Below are 17909 nucleotides of genomic sequence, written 5' to 3'. Positions count from 1 at the left end.
TTTACCCTAGAAGACGAACATTACCAATACAGAGTGCTACCTTTTTGGACTCGCAGCAGACCCCAGAGTATTCACCAAATGCCTAGCAGTTGTAGCAGTTCATCTAAGAAAACAGAACATAATAGTATTTCCATACTTAGACAACTGGCTTATTTCGATTACATCCTATGAAGACTCAAAGCACAAACTTATATCAACAAAGCACTACCTTGGATTCCTAGTCAGTTATGAAAAATCAACATGCAGGCCCAGGCAGCACTTGGAGTTCATAGGCACGCAGTTGAATATGATAAAAGAGAAAGCATATCTTCCAATGACGAGAGCGAAAAAACTAATCAGCTTAACTCAGGCGGTGAAATTGAGGAAATGAATAGTAGCCAGGAAATTCATGAGACTACTAGGACACATGGCTTCAACAGTACATGTAACACCATTAGCACAACTGAAATTGAAAAAAGTGCAATGGTATCTAAAGAGCAAGTGGAACCCACTGTCAACTACTAAGTTACAAAATCCAGCTAAACAAAGAAGTAAAGGATTAACTCACATGGTAGAGAATCAAGAGAAACTTGCTATGTGGTTAGAACTTTCACCCACTAACTATACAAACTATAACAGACACATCACATCATGGATTGGGAGCACATCTCTACCATATCTGTAGTTAAGGGAAATGGTTGAAAGAAGAATCCATGATTCACATCATTCCAGAAATAAGAGAAATGTTCAGTGCTCTAAAGACATTCAAACCATGGTTGAAAAACAGATGTAAACTAAAAATCAAGTGGCCATGTTCTATATAAACAAACAAAGAGGAACAGATTCTTACCAGCTCTGCAAAGAGTCTATGGTGATATGGAACTGGGCAGCCAAAAGGAAAATACTGATCTCAGCAATATATCTTCCAGGGAAGCACAACATAATAGCTGACAGATTAAACCATCCACTACAACCACATGAGGGATGTCTCAATGATCACATACTGCAGGATCTTTTTGCAACTTGGGCACACCACGAGTAGATCTATTCGCATCTATGTTCAATAACAAATTACCATGGTATTGTTCAAAAAATCCATCACAAAATGCAGTGGCAAATGATACTTTGCTAATAGCAAATACCATTCTAAAGTTGATATAAGACAAGGGAAAAATTACGCTGATAGCCCTCAGTTGGCCATGATTGAGTTGGTTTCCATGACTATTTATTTATTTACAGCTTCTTGATATTCCACACTCTTGCCAAATAAATGTTCGAGGTGGATTACAACATATCAAAAATATTTAAACAGCATATAATATAAATTAGCAAGACTACTGCAGACACACTCCAATTTACTCACTGTTATGTAAGGAGTTAATGAACCTTTGTCGTCATCTTTGTGTCATTATGATCAGATTAGCAATAGATACTCCTATAAGGTTATCAACAATTCCAAACCTGGCAACTCAATACAACGAAACAATCCTGCATTCCAGTCTCCAGTCTCTTAGCATTAACAGCAAGGATATTGAAAGCAACATAATCAAACAATTTCAGTTGCCCTAAAGAGCAAAGAAAATTCTGCTCACATCCAGACAACCTTCCACAAGGAAATCCTATAATTTCAAATGGAGAAGATTTTCTAATTGTTCTCCTTGGTATGTGCACCAATCTTCTGCATGTCCAACTTTTTTTTTTTTTTGTATAAACAGTTTTATTAGCATATTGTATAAACTGACATGACATAAATAAAGAATTCAACAACTTTATACATGCCTTTGTGTTTGTTAATCCCCGACTGTCGACACCCTTCCTTCCCTCCTTCCCCTGCACTTACTGTTCATATATCATATCTCATGGTTGGTTCCTCCCTCAAGTTATAGTCCTGTAATCATTAACATTTTGTAGAGTCCTCTGTTGCAGTTACTGATCGTCACTGGAGATTCTTGTCCCAGGTATAATGGTATCTTTTCACAGTGTGATTTTTTTTATTGCTGTCATCAGACTCATGGAACACACATGATCAAGTCGTAGTATCCCTGTTTTTAAACATGGGCTTTGCGATAATTTCCATGCTTTAGCAATCTCTAGACTAGTTGCTAGACATGCCTGGGTAACGAAGGGATGTTGATGGGATTGTGTGGTTGAGTCTTTGTGGTGCAGTAGTGCAGTGTCCATCCGCAGATCTATTGTATCATGAAGGATAGATGCTATCATATCCTTAACCTGCTTCCATAATGGTGCAATGCATGCCCCAGACCACCACATATGTTTATAGGTGCCTAGCTTTATACATCCTCTCCAGCATTTCCCTTCATTTTTAGATGAGAATTTTGCTAGCTTCTCCGGAGTTATGTACCACCTATATAGTTGCTTATACCCATTTTCAATTAGAGATGATGAAATCGAGATCTTGCCCAAAAGTTCGTATATAACAGCCCATTCCTCCTGAGAGTAACCTTTTAACAAGTCTTTATTCCATGCCTTGATATGAGTTGGGGAGCAGTGAGTCTTCCGTTAAGCAATCTGTAGACCTTGGAAAGCAGTCCCTTAAGCGGGGTAGGTGATGAATAATATCCTTCAAATAATGATTTGCCCCTGCTTAAATCATCTTTTAAATGCTTATCTTGACAAAAGTGGCGAATCTGCTGATATGCAAAATATTCTGTGGGTGGGAGATCATGTGTCTGGCACAGAGAGTCAAAGGAAGTAAATGCACCCCCATCCCAAATGTTTTTGAGACAGGTAATGCCCTTGGCTTTCCACACTAAAGAAAAGGTTGGGAGAGATGCGGGAACTGTGAGAGCATGGAACAGCTGAGTGAGATAGTAATAGGTTTTTTTGTCCCACCAACTTCTTTTTCCACCGCTCCCAGATGGTTAAGGTATGCCTGGTAGTTGGCAGCATGAGTGGACATGGTCTCCAGGTTCTCCTCGCTTGCCAGGGCATAGCTGCTAGAGGCATCCCTGCCAATTAGGACTGTTCAATAATTACCCAGTGTTTGACCTCCTTAGTCGAGTGCCATATAGTCAGAGGTCTCATCTGTGCCGCCACATACCACGTTAGGTTGGGTAATCCCAGGCCCCCATCCGATTTGCTTTGGTAAACTCTGCTTGACCCTAGGTGGTCTTCTCTTCCAAATAAAACTCAATACCCTTTTTTGCCACTGTTTCAGCATATTGCTGGAGATAGATATAGGCAGGGATTGAAATAGATACAGTAGTCTAGGAAGGAAGTTCATTTTGATCATCGCTATTCGGCCTAGCCACAAGATGCACCAGCTATCCAAATCTGTCAGGGCCCGTTGTAGAAGGGGGGGATAATTCAGATTGAACAGGTCTTTAGGGTGTGAGGGCAAGTAAATACCTAAGTACTTAAACTTATAGGGAGCCCAACGAAATGGATGATTTTGCTTAAGTGGGTGTACCGTCTCTGGTTTACATGTGAGATTGAGGATTTCGTATTTCTCCCAGTTCACCTTGAACCCGGATGTTCTGCTGAACTCTCGTATGTTCTGTTCTACAGCTTGCAGGGACATATGCGGGTTGGTTAAGGAAAACATTATGTCTGCAAATAAGGACATTTTAAATGTGTTGATGGGGAAAAAGTAAAACCTGTCACCTCATTATTGGTACGTATGGCAATAGCCAGGGGTTCTACAAAAATGGAAAACAATAAGGGGGAAAGGGGACACCCCTGTCTAGTGCCACGACCCACTGTGAAATAATCTGAATATCTGCCGTTTATTTTAAGACACGCCTCAAGTTCGGTGTATAAACTAGCTATCCACTTGCAGAAGGTGGGACCAAAACCCATTTTCTGCAGAACGCCAAATAAAAAGGGCCAATGAACCATGTCGAATGCCTTTTTGGCGTCAATGGATAAAATTATAGTTTCAGCATGGTTCCCATGAGCCCACCACATTATATCTACCAGTTTGCAGATATTGTCCCCTGCTAAACGACCAGGCATAAACCCTCTTGGTCTTGGTGAATGAAAGTAGTGATATGTTTATTCATACGTCCAGCCAATATTTTCGCTAGGATTTTAATATCTAGATTTAAGAGTGATATTGGGCTGTAAGACCCGCATAGGTCAGGGTTTCTACCTGGTTTTAGTAAGATCGTTATCCCAGCAAGATTGGAATTAGGAGCTAATAGTCCACCATTCCTCAAGTAGTTAAATCCTTTCTGGAGGTATGCTACCACACACAGAGAAAATTGTTTATAGAACCATGCCGTGAGGCCATCCGGTCCTGGGAACTTCCCAAACTTCAACGTTTTTATTGAGTGCAAAATTTCCACCGTGTTTATTTCTTCATCTAGTGCTTGCTGGGCCTCTCGAGACAGTGAGGACCCAACTCGATGTCATCAGAGGATGATGTTCATGAAGAACACCTGTTAGGGATAAGCAACTGTGCTTTCTCCCATAGGCACAGAATGGGAAAACATCCATTTTTAATCAGACCCTAAGGGCCAGATGTACTTCAGTTTGTTTCCCATAGTCACAAAATGGAAATACCATTTAGTCCATCTGGCCATAAATGCTTACAAGACACTAGGAGGGTGGCTAAGTGCTAATCCATGCACGCGGCTGGCATCGGATGACCTGTGCTAAAGATGTTGCCGAATCTTTGAAAAGTCCCTTCAAAAGGTTTAGCACAGCTGTGAAATCTGACTGCAAAATATTAAATAAAAAAAAAATTCTCTGAATGCTTCTTGATGAATTTTTTAAAGTTGGTGCTTACACTCTGTCTACAGGTGTCCTCATACCATAGAATGTATCATTGGAAACACATTTATTTAAAAAATGGCTAGCACATGTTCTTTTTGCATTCATTTCATCATTGTAATGTTAACATGAATTGAAAATGGAGTTAACAAAGCGCTCGCTGTTTTATAGTAAACTCATGTACCTCCACTTCTGTTTGTTTTCCCTGCTGTAAACGCCAAAGGCAAAATTTCCCAGGCTGGAGAAATTGTGCACACTACAATCATGGGAGATGCAGTGTAAATGGCGTTGCAAGGCCACTCTCTCACCTTAGAAAAGTTGGACCACTGTAATTGGCAAACATAGCTCAAACAGTCAAATAATAAAATACCTTGAAATAAACACCCACCCTGATTTCATATTGACATGCACCATGGTTTTGCATAATTAGCCAAAAGAGAGCTTGGGTTTCTTGCCAGCTGACTTCGCTTCAGATGGTATGTTGGGTAGTCCAGCTGCAAAGCTCATATTCACCTGCCTTTCTGTTGACTTTCTTTCCTTTAGTGACTGTGACCTGACTCTGCTGAGACCACTCTGGCAGCTCTTTACCCAAATGGAAAACAACTTATGCCAGGACACGAACAGTGCCGGTGTCCTCCTCCCATTGCACCGGGCCCTCACCGAGCTCTTCTTCATCGCAGAGAACAGAGCCAGTGTAAGCAAACCCACGGGCTGGTCAGTTGTGGTGTTAGGCAAGCGAGTTGAGTTTGCCACTTTCCCGAGTTAAAAAAATGGCAGCTCTATCTTGCCACTGGTGACTGCAGCATGAAATGAAAGGAAGAGAAGGGAGAGAGCAAGAGAGTGGCCCTTGGGTTTTTTGCCACTCAATTAGTAAAAAAAAACAGACCTTGGCCTTCATTGTGGTCAGATTTTGCTGTTGGGTTTAGAGCTGTGAAAAGCCTTGATGGTTAATATTTCCCCACAGACTTTCCCGCACTCTAAAGCCATGTTCAGTACAGAATTAGGGCATGCCTAGTTCATTTTATTCTAAGAAGCAAATGTTGGAGTTTGTTGTAAGAAAGAAATAAGGAGAAAATAAAGCTACTGAGCATTGTGTGGTTTCATGTATCTCATTGCAATTTAAGAAGAGATCAACGAGATCAGCATTTACTAACTTTTGCCAATAGGATTCCAGGAAGGTGAATTATGCATCTGACAGAAATTGCCTCCTCATTTTGTGAGTCATTTTTCAGGCTTGCACAGATGCACTGAGCCATCCCTTTAGGAAATCTGCATATATTTATTTGCACAGGATTTGTGAGTGGTTGGAATTTCAGCCTGGTTTATTAACTTCTTTTTACTAATTTGCCTTTCAGTGGTCTATTTTAAGGCTTGGAAATGGTATATCTTGGGGAAAAAGATTAAAATTTAAGATTATGGATTATATACAATTTTTTAAAAATATAAATGCTTTTTTTATTTCCTTGTCCTTCTGCTCTACCAGTCAAGAACTTGTGCGTTTAGTCCCCTCATCCAGCAATTGGAGGCAGAAGGTTTTTTTTTTTTATTACTTTTTGATGACATCACCAGTATGTATGTCATACATGGAACCCGATACAGCCAGTGTTCTCTGCCTCCAGCTATTGGATGGATGGTTGTGGACAAGCCTCGACCTGTTTTTTTTAACTGAAGAGAATTTTTATGGCTATTTCATGGTTGTGATATAGCACTTAAACTAGTTTTGAGTCAAATTTATCTTAATGGGCCAAGCTCCTGTGGATTGTTCTCTGCAGTGATGCAAGCCAGGACAGCAACGCAGCTCACTACCCATCTGATGGGGTTTGTTTTCTCTGGGAGAGCACTACATGTGTAGATTGAGCAGGCCCTTTTTGGAAAAGGGATCATCTGCTTAATCTCTGAGCTTGAAAGGCTTGTGGAGACCAAGCTCCTGCAATTGATAAGCCCTGCGGTGAAGTGTACCAGTGACAATTTGAAAATTCATCACCTCTTGTCAGGACTCAAAAGTGAGCCTGCTAACTCAAGGCTTCCATCCCGGCTCCCATCCCTTGAATGTCGTAATAGATTGAGTAATAAAAACCAGTTTTCTTTATTTTTGTCACCCTATATGCTCTTGGTATGCAGTAGGTTTCTAACAGCGTCAACCTTATCTGTTAGGCAGTGATGCAGAGCAAGATTTGGTTTTAGCCTCATGTGCTGGAGAGTTATGATGCTGGTCCTGCCGACGGTTCTTCCACATACACGAAGACAAAGCCTGTTAGCATTGATACTAAGGGCCTCTCTGGGAATGGATTTCCCCATAGCACATAAAGCCCTTGAAGGATGTGAGACAGCAGCTCCTAAAACCTAAAGAGAAAACCAAAACATGATTTCTTAAGCTGGGGGGAGGGATAAAACCCAAGATAATGTTAGAATGTACTGTTGGGATAGGCCCAAAAAAGGCATTTTCTTCCACCTCGCTCCAGGGGATATACTGGAGATCTTCCTTCCATTCCCTTCCCTTCCCCAGTTACCAATTCATTCGCGGATTTATAAAATTCTTTTGTTAGCAGTATGAAATTGCCCATTTTTAAACAGATACCTAATGTAGACATGAATTTTCAAAAGCATCACGGTTCTGATATTAGGAAATCCAATAATTGACAGCTTGGTTTTGAAAAATTAATTGAAGATTATATATATATTTTATTTTTTATTTTTATTTTTTTTTAACTTTCTTCTGTTAGTTTTAGTCGGTTTTGCCTCTGGCACTCTTCTGTCTTATTAATTTTGTTCTTGGTTTTCCTGACTGAAGACCTGTTCATGTAGAGGAGACCCAAGTGTTTTATTTTGGTTCTTATTCTTTGAATAGATTCCATTTTACTGTTGGGCTATGGTAAAGCATTAATCCCCTGTAGATTGAGGGCATTTACTGGCACTTAGTTTGGTCCTTCAGAGGGTGATTGTCAAACCGCCTGAAATTTCACAGCGGAGTTACGCACACAAGTGTGCTTTGAAAGTCCGTAGGTGTCTTCAGTACATGCAGCAACATGCGTGCACAAACTTGTGTCTAGTCCCCAGCAGGTATAACTTCATGCGTGTGGGTTTGTGCATGTAAAGCCTTTCTGACAGTCTCTTGTCAGGGTGCGTAAAAGCAATCTCATAGTCAGGTTGCACACACTGGGCACCCCCTACCCCCTGTTGAATATTTTTTTCAAATGGCAGTTTATGTGCTTCAGTCCCTTTCAAAATCAACCCTTCCATGCAGACAGCGTTAACAACCAATAAAAGCCCAGCCTAGAAGGGATTATTCTAACGTTTGGTTCCCAGGGCTTTCGTTTTTTATAAATATATTTTAGAAAGCATCTGTTAATGTGAACATTTTGAACCATTAAAACGATGCAGCCAAGCATTTCCAGAAGACTACAATTGCTCCACGTTTCAGCCAACCAAGGCTAGTCAGCATGTGACTTGTATATTTTAGAACTCTTCATGCCTCACTTACCTGATCCTTTTCATTGCAGGAAAGCGGATGTCTGCAGGATTACTTGCTTGCCTTAACTACAGATGATTACCTTCAGCACCATGCAGCACAGGTAATAACCTGCCGGACTACTAGCTGCATTAGCCTGCATCATCAAAGTCACTGCCAAGTCAGTATAGAAGTCTTGTGTAGAGCCTGGAGGTTCAAGTTATAGTATAGTGTTAATATGCATCATGCTTTGTCCTTGGCAAAAGTTATGAAGTCTCCTATTGATAAACCTTCATAGTGGTATTTGAGCAGTAGGAAAAAAAGTGATCTGTAAGAGGTGATTTGTACATCTAGACAGATGTAAATCCTTTTCCACTTTTCTTGTGCACGAAACATCAGAATTGTATTATGCTGTTATAGCAATGTGCTTTTTGTACCATTTTCAGCTTTTAACCAAGCTGTCCCTTATGAATTGTGGAAGCTTTTTATATTCTGTGCATGTAGTACGCAGGTAATGTACATAGAGGCCAATGTACTATTGAAAACACTGTTAGAATGCATGTTAACAATTTTTTAATGTGCATTAAAAAGCTTGCAAATTTTAATGCAAAAAATGTGTGCTAACAAGATGCAAAATTATGTAAAACAGCTCATTACCTAATAGCACATAGAAAAATACATATTAAAGTACAAACAAACTTAACTCAGGCAAAAGTTTAACTACACATCCCTGAAGTGTAGTTAGTGCTAATTTTAATGCAAAATGCATTTTCATGTCATTAACATGGGCTGTCAATGTGAGCTAATTAACATGTGTTAACAGCTGAGATTAAAAGTCTTTAGTACATTGGCCTCATTATAACATACATAGTAATTGACGATAGCTAAAGACCAATTGGCCCATCCAGTGTACCCTGCTGTCTTCCTCTCTAGCCCATTACCACTTTGGTTAGATGAGCAGATACGTTCCCATATGCACACCAATATCCGCTCCCCGCCATGTCTTTTACTCAGTTTTTCAACCCTAACCCTACCACTGCCCTTTCTGCCCCAAGCCTGCTCAAATTCTGTTACAGTGCTGGCCTCCACCATCTCTGCATTAGGCTGTCTTTCTCCTTGGTTCTTACAAGTCCCACACTTAACCCAACACCACCAAGCTTTAAATCATCCAAACAGTCGCCAAGATGAGTGAGGGTGTTGTCCAAAACATCCAACCACCCCATCCATGCTCATGAATGTTGGGTAAAGGTTTTTTTGTTGTTGTTGTTTTTTTTTTTATTGCACCAAAATTGTCCCGAAGATTGGATTTGTTTTGTGAAAGCGATACTCTTCCTCTCCCTCACCCAAAAACACTGCTAAGAGCTAGGGCTGAGTCAGAAAATTTCAAGTGGTGTGCATTCTCTCTCATCCATCACACATCCTTTCAACATTTTTTTCAATAACTGTTCTTGTGTAATCTTTGGTTCCTCTCTCTGTTTCTGCCAACGTTCTGACTTCTTACACTAGGACACATTCCAACTAGCGTGCCTTAACTCTTAGTTTATAATGATGTAACTAGATTATTAAAATAATAAATGCATTTTATTTATTTGTACATTGACTAGAAATATGAGTGACAAAGTAAGGGAAAGGCAGTGAGCAATGGGATTAAATAAAATGTGAAATGTGATTCATCCCAGCTTTAAAATAGCTCACTGCAGCTTTACTGAAAATGTTCAACCCCTGTAAGCCATTTGTGAAAATATTTAATCCTGATTATTTTTAATATTGTATTATAAGGATGGCTCAGAATTGTCTGACCCTATTCACAGCTGTCAAGCATTAGTTTCAATCGATCCAAATAGTAAACCTAAGCATAAAATGAGTTGTCAGAATGAGGAGTAACTGGGCAGCCAGGAGACTCGGGGAGGGCCAGTGCATGGGTGGTTATGGTAGATGCACACCAAGTCCATACTGCCACACCAATCACAAAACGTTTGCATCGCGTAATGCAGCAGTGAGGTTATTCACTGAAGCATCACGACAGAATAGACACAACCACGTGAGGGTCTCTGTCCCAAAGAGCTGAGTTATTGAGAGCCTGTCATGCAAGTGGCTTCACTGCTAATAGTTTCTAGTCACAAACATTGTGATTCTTGTAGGGCGTAAGCTGAAAACCAGGTGTTTGTGTTAGTCTGGCTTTACAGGTGTACAAATGTAAGTAAGGGAATGAATGGGCATTTCTTTCCCCAAGGGAGATTGGCCATGTGCAGTCTGAACATTTTTAGCAAGAAGGCCCTGAATCTCTCTGAATTTGAACTTCTTGGCATTGCAGTTTAGATACAGTGACCCCCCACACACACTCACACACACACATATGAAAAGTCCCTTTTACTTATTTATTTCAAAGTTTCTATAAGCTGGCCACAAGCGTAAACCACAACTGGCAACAACTGAAAAAGAAACCAGGGAACCATCAATAGGGCTAAAATATGTACCAAATGGAAGCAGGAAAGTTTGTACCCATAGGCAAAGTGGGCAGATGGGGCAGAAATCTGAGTGGTTCAAAATCAAATGCCCGAGGGCTGTAGAAATGGTTCTGTTACCCATCACTGCTCTGTAACGCTCCCAAGAGCTATCTTCCAACCATCCAAAGATAGTATTTTTGCACTCCTACGTACTAAACCGCTAAAGGTTCATTAACTTGCATTTTTAATGCACCTTAATACGTGCCAGTAGCTCATGAGTTAGAAAAATGCTCATTAATGATTTTTTTCAACGCAAAATCCTTTCATTACACCTCTATAAGGTGTATCTATAATTGCACATGAATGGTAATATTAATAGAGATTTTTGCACTTTTTCAATCCACATGAAATTAAAACGAGCTGATTATTTTCTACATATTGATCAGCCAATTCAAATTTAATTGCAAAGATCTTTATTAATATAGAATAAAACTACATTATTAACATGTTTAATAACGCACATCAAGTATCAACACAGTTTAGTAAATAAGGGCCTCACAGAGGAATGAGTGTATTAAAAAAAAAAAAAAAAACAACAAACTAATAAAGCTGCATGCATGCATTATTTTTTGGAATGAATGCCAATGGTTGAATTTCATGAATGGTGCACTCTTTGATTTTTCTTTTTTTTTTTTTTTTCCCTGCCCAGGCACTGAAAAACATTGCTGCCATCAGCTTGGCCATTAACTATCCAAACAAATCCACGAGCATCTGGAGTGTGTAGGATCAGCTCCCCTGTGTGACTGCATGGAATGGGGGATGCTTTTGTCTGTGGCCTGTAAAGCTCAGAACGAGCCCCTAACTGTGGATGCAGGAAAAAGTCCACTTCAGCACCCGTGCACAGACCCGGCGCTGCCTCTTACCACACTGCAGAATAGACGACAGCGGGAGGGTGCACATAAAAGGAAAAGCAAGGCAGCTCACGCACCACCTCCAAATATATTATATGCACATATTGTAGCATGCCGTAGAGTAAACCAGAACTGGATCGAAAGAAGATATTGGAAATACAACCACGGAAGCCTTCTCCCAGAGGAAGACCCAAGTCCTCATTGAAAAAAACACAACAATAGGATCCATTTGCGTGACTCTGTGGGCACAGTGTCATAATGAATGTAAAAGCAAAGCAAAGTCCAGAAGACTACTAACTGGCTGGAGATGAAGCACTGGGCCTGTCTTTTCCTTTCCACTACTAGGAATAACGTGTCTCGTTTTTTGCGAGGGATGGAAACCTGCAGCAGTGAAATCATCCCACTTCTTGCACTGTAATGGCACCAGGTCCTTCATAGATCCGGGAAACTGCCACAGGACTCATGGCAATCGACTCATGAGCTGAATGTTCATACTTTTGAGCTGTGCTTGGTACCTGTCTAGCTTTACTTTATCCTAAAAGTACCCAACTAGGTCTTCTAGCGAGGCACAGCTAGCATGTGGCCCATGTGTTTACCCAAAAAAAAAAAAAAGTGGTATCACTTTGAGAGTAAGACAGTATCTGGTGTCCATTAACAGATAACAAAGGCTGAGTTTGCCAAACGATGATCTTTGAAACTTTGTATATGATTAAAGCATATCCCTTAAGTGCAGAACAATGCATTATAGATATATATATATAGATATATATATATATATATATATATATACACACATATACAGTATATAATGTTCCCTGTAGGGCCATACAAAATTTATGCATCAATTTACCCAATTCATATCCTTTTAGCAATAACTGCTCCACTTCTGCTGGCTGAATAAGAAGCAGACTTTTTCATCTAATGTTGACCTAATTGCTAAATTATTCCCTGATCAAAATCAAGCTTAAGATGCTGGAGAGGAGACCTGGATTTCTATAGGTGGCGTTGTCTTTTCTATTTTCTGATATGTTGGGCTGGGATATTAAAGATCAAAAATGCTAAAAAATGTTCATATTAAAATGGTGGTGATTAGGATGCTATGGAAAGCAGCAACACTGCTGATCTCTCTGATCTTTAAGTGGATGCTTTTGGGCAGGCAGTGACACGTGGGGAAGCGAGCGTCTGAAAATTTCTCTCAGGCCTGCAAAGTAGGGGTTGATGGCAGGGAGGGAGAGCAATGCAAAGAAAAAGGATAGCAAAAGCCTGACCAGCAAGCTCTGGGGAAGCAGGAACCCCCTTCTATATGGCCTTGGTGTGATGGTCAGCTTTACACTCAAGTGTCTGAAAGTGAAGAGAAGCTGGGGAGTTAGGGCAGGGAGAATGCCCAGGAAGATGTATCCTTCCCTTCCAGGCTGGGATGCTGACAATAATGCCTCCTCATCTAGCAAGTTTTAGTCTTTACGTGGAACCTGGGCATATTTTGTTTTCCTTTTATTGATAGGGGAATCAAAGGTCTTTGAGTGGGGAGCTCAGCAGCTCCATGATGCACAGTGGGGTAAGTTGGTTCACAAGAGAGTCCGTTTGCTGATGCTTACAAGTTACGAATAAAAGAAAAATATTACCACAGATGTTTTCCATCCGCATCCTGATCATCCATCTGCCGTTTTTCCACAGAGACCTAAGGACAGATGGATAGTACTGATCAAAGATCCATCTGCCTGTGCATTTGGCTTGGGAATGTGTCCTTTTATTGAAGTATGTTATGTGTATTTCACACTTGCACACACTCATGAGTGGAAGTTGTATCTTCAGTATGTTTGCTGAAAATATCAGGAATTCAGATTGTCACTTTGACCCTTACAACTAATGCTATCATGATTTTTCCCCTGTTTCTATTTTGATTTCTGTTGCACAATACATCTGCTGTGTTTGCACAGACCACTGTGATGGAATGATTGTAGTGCTTTACGCTAACTAGGCCTATCCTTCATTCAACATGGACCGGTATCCTCCTGCATGGTTAACATCTCAGTCACTTAGAGGAAAGCTTTGAAAGTCATTGGCTGGCTGAAAATGGCCTCACTCAATCTGCCTAAAAAAGGATGTGTGAGGCTCCCATAATTTATGTACTCTTAGCCAGATGGCGGGGGAGGGGTTAGGGCAGGGTTCGAGAGAAAAAAACACACGGATTGGATTTTTTAATCTCTGCCTACTAGTTTTCTAGCAAAAAAAAAACCCGCCAAAAATATGCCCGCAGAAAAAGCGCCTTCATGCCCACGGGTAATTTTCAAAGGGATCGCGCATGCATACTTCCCTTTGAAAATCAGGTATCAGGTCCTGCAGACTTGGCATGAAGGTGAGACCAAGGGGCTGCGTGACCCCTTTAGCTTTCCTGAAAACATTGGTAGAGTTGAGCAGTTTCCTGAAAACCAAAACCAAAAACCCATGGTGTCTACTGACCTCCTCCCTTTTCCAACTGTTCTGTCTTTGAATTGACCTTTTGTCTCTGGATGATAGCCGAATCCCGACTTGATTCGGTATTGCTATAACAAGGACGCAGAACACCAGGACAATGCAAAAATATGCAAAGCCCAAAGCTATAGAAATCTCTAGCAAATGCAGGTTCAGTAGTAACAAAACTGGCTTTAAAAAAAATATATATATACTGAAAAATGTGCCTAGTCTTAAACTATATAATGTATAAAAAATACCATCCTGATGATACTTTTGTGACTTATTTTCATTACAGGTTTTAAAGAAAGGTTTTAATTTCTTTTCTTACGGGGTTAATATTTTGAATTTTTTTTCTTATTTGGTTGTAAAGAAAACATTTAGCTTATTTCAATTGCGTTTCAAATGTAAAAAGAAAGTTATAGAGATGAGCAAAATGTGCAAATGAAGAGAAATATATTGTAAAAATAAAAAATTTCTGAAATAAAATAGGAGTACAGGAAGAGTTTGCGTCTGCTCCTTTCTTGCATTCTCTTTCTAGTATTTAGCATTTGTTCATTCTAAGACGGATTGATTTGGTGTGGAGATGCAGGTTTTTCCTACTTAGATTTCACATCGGGCACTTCTGCGAGGCAAATGGATCCATTTGGCCTGGTCTTTTTACCTTTTTTTGTTTTTGTTTGAAATCTATTGCCTGTTTTCTGAAATTTTAGTCCATATTTATTTATTTTAAAAAATGATTAGCCGCATACTCCCAAAATCACAGCGGCAAACAATTATGTATATAATCATTTAAAACAGTATACAATGAAGCATATCATACTGCCATACATCAAACTAACTATATACAATCTCAAAACCATTCATTCACTCTACTATCTCTGTATTATTATTAGAGCAATGGAGGTCATTACACTCTACCTGCACATATTCACAGAAATCCTGCCAAGAATATTCTTATCCATGTCTAGTTTCCAAAAGCTGCTTTCCCTGTACGTACCCGGATCAGTCCAGACCCTGGGTTTTGCCTCCCCTCCAGCAGATGGAGACAGAGAAGTTTTGACTGACTCTGCCCTATACCCTGAGGTGTCAGTATTTCTCTGTCTCCAGCAGATGGTGGAAGTGCAAAACCTACAGTCTGTTCTTAGTTTGGTGTTTTAATAAATAATTAGACAGAGAGATAATAAATTTTAGCCTACGTCTTTAGAGAAAAAAAATCTGAATGGCCTCCCAGGGGGTTGCCAGGTCCTGAGGGGACCATCCTCTCCCCCCCCCCCCCCCCCGGTGCTTGAGGCAGCTGGGGCTAGGGGTCGAGGACCCTATTGCCTAGTCGGAGCAGCTCTGGGTGTGATACCGGGGAGCCCGGCTCACTCACCCCAGGAGGTCAAGGACCCATAGAGGACTGCCAGGCAAGTTTGAAAAAAAAAGTCTTTATTTTTGTTTGATTGGGCTCTCCCTTCCCTCACTACCGCTGTCTGCCTTTCACTGCCATTTTTTGGCGGGCTCCAAGTGTTTTTTACCTTTTATTTCCCTCAGCGATGCCGCGGAGAGCAGCTTGCCGGCACAAGACAGCCTCTCCTCCTCCTGTCTCCCCGGGGGGAAGGAACCTCTGCAACAGCCAGGGGTGATGGGAGCGCCCGCAAAGCTCCTACAGGGTTTGATAGACTACAGCTCCCTTCTCCTGATCCGTTCCCGCTGAGTGCAGGAACGGAAGCCATTTTTGGCACTATCAGAGCCGCGGCGGGGGAGGGGATTCTCCCACCTTCTTTATTCCTGCAGCAAATGGCCCCCGGAGGAGGCGAACCAACGGGGAATGGCATGGGTGCGACAGAGGAGAGCCCAGAAGGGGCTTCAGACTCCTCCTCTTCCTCCTCCTCCTCAGAGTTTATTTTACTGCTTCATAAGGCCTTTAAGGCCAGGAAGTCAGTGAAAAAGCAGGCTGGAGATAAAACTTTTGTGGTGCCAATTTCAAATTCGCGAAAGTGGTCCAAACCTAGGGAGAGCGCTGGGTCCTCAAAACTGAGGCACCCCTTACGGTCGGTCCATGGTGCCCCATACAGAGACAGATTCTTCCTCGGAGGTTTTGGACCCAGATGACGAGACACTGCCATCCAAGTCTCCGTTGGGGGTGGACGGGGATGCAGATCAGCAGCAGGATTCAGTCCGCAGCTCCCATATTGTTGAGGGGGACGACCCAAAGGTGGTCCGCCTTTTTAGAAAGAATGAGCTGAGTCCGCTTATCCCTGCGATTTTGGGAGAGTTAGGCATCTAATTGCCACCAGAGGAATCCCGGATGGGGGCTATTGATCTGGGGTTGTTGGGCCTGCGTGGTCTGACCACTTAATTTCCTTTTCATTTCTCGGTCACTGACTTGCTGTTCATAGAATGGGACACCCCTGACCTAGGGTTGAAGGTTAGTAAAGCAATGGATAAGCAATATCCTCTGCCGAAGGAAGCTTTAGACCTTCTTAGAGTTCCCAAGGTGGATGCAGCAGTGTCAGCAGTCACTGGAGCGACAGCCCTCAAGGACCTACAGGATTGGAAGTTGGAGCTGCAGCTCAAGAAAATTTTTGAAGTCTCAGCACTGGGAGTGTGGGCTGCCATGTGCAGCAGTTTTTCTTTGAGAGCTGGCCTTTGCTGGGTGCAACAACTACTGGCCAATGACTCTTTCAGAGGGGGAAGCTTTCCAGGCAGGACGCCTGGAAGCTGCAATTGCTTATAGTGCAGATGCTCTTTATGACCTATTGCGGACTTCGGCCAGGTCCAAGGTTTCAGCTGTCTCAGTGTGCAGACTTCTGTGGTTAAGAAAATGGTCTGCGGATGCTTCTTCCAAAGCTCAGCTGGGCTCTCTGCCTTTCAAGGGCAAGTTGCTTTTTGGAAAGGACCTGGAGGACATGATTCAATCCCTGGGTGAGTATAAAGTCCATCGATTGCCAGAGGATCGACCCAAGTCGAGGGGCTCTTTTTCCTCTTGGTCTCACTTCCATGGGAATCGTAGATTTTGAACGCCCCGGTTTACTAGTTCCTCCTTTAGACAAAATTCGAGCAGACCATAGTCATGGTCCCAGACCTTTCGAGGCTGGCGCTTTGGTAGAACAGGTAACCCCCCAGACTGTACCTGAGGTTAAGTCTCCACAGTGAAGTGACGCTGGTCAATTCCTCGGTGCCGGTCGTAGGAGGAAGACTGTCTCTATTTTACAAGGAATGGGCCAAATTGACATCAGACTAGTGGGTCCTCACCGTGATAAGACAAGGTTAGATTTTGAAATGGAAAGCGGTGCAAGACACATTGCAGCACCTTCTCGAGCTTGGCGCCATCACGCCAGTTCCTCCTGCGGAATGGAGAAGAGGCCGCTATTCCATTTACTTCGTGGTACCCAAGAAAGAGGGTACCTTCCGGCCCATTCTCGATTTAAAACAGGTCAACAGATGCCTTCAGGTGCCCTGCTTCCGCATGGAGACTCTGAGGTCTGTCATTGCCTCAGTGCAAAAGGGATGTTTTCTAGCATCGCTGGTTCTGACGGAGGCATATTTACACATCGGCGTCTGGGCCGTCCACCAGAAGTTCCTAAAGTTTTCCATTCTGGGACATTATCAGTTTCGCGCTCTGCCTTTCGGCTGGCCACCACTCCCAGCACCTTTACCAAGAAAATGGTTGTAGTAGTAGAAGGAAGGATTCTTGGTGCATCCATACCTGGACGACTGACTGATTCGAGAGAAATCTGAGTTTCTTTGCCATTCGGCAGTCCACAGAGTACTTCAGCTATTGAGATCGCTCGGCTGGGTGGCCAACCTTGCCAAGAGTCATCTGGTACCCTCCCAGTCCTTGGAATTCCTGGGAGCCCTGTTCGATACACAATAGGGGAGAGTGTTCCTTACCACAGACTGCATTGTCAAGCTGCAGGGACAGCTTATTGTCCAAGACTTATTGTCCAAGCA

The 17909-nt window shown here is 42.0% G+C and overlaps 1 protein-coding gene across 1 annotated transcript in view; it reads left to right on the top strand.

Moving 5' to 3' along the window:
- ZZEF1 (zinc finger ZZ-type and EF-hand domain containing 1) overlaps nt 1–13797 on the top strand; it is a 335589-nt gene extending 321792 nt beyond the window's left edge. The window contains 3 exon segments of the mRNA XM_029612069.1: nt 5257–5407; nt 8214–8285; nt 11318–13797. Coding sequence (XP_029467929.1) covers nt 5257–5407; nt 8214–8285; nt 11318–11392 — 298 coding nt within the window. The 3' untranslated portion in view covers nt 11393–13797.
- The last annotated feature ends 4112 nt before the right edge of the window (nt 13798–17909 follow it).

Source organism: Rhinatrema bivittatum, chromosome 8 (genome assembly GCF_901001135.1).
Source record: "Rhinatrema bivittatum chromosome 8, aRhiBiv1.1, whole genome shotgun sequence".
NCBI classification, from domain to species: Eukaryota; Metazoa; Chordata; class Amphibia; order Gymnophiona; family Rhinatrematidae; genus Rhinatrema; species Rhinatrema bivittatum.
The sequence above is the reverse complement of the archived record's forward strand: the minus strand, read 5'-3'. Positions and strand labels throughout refer to the sequence as shown.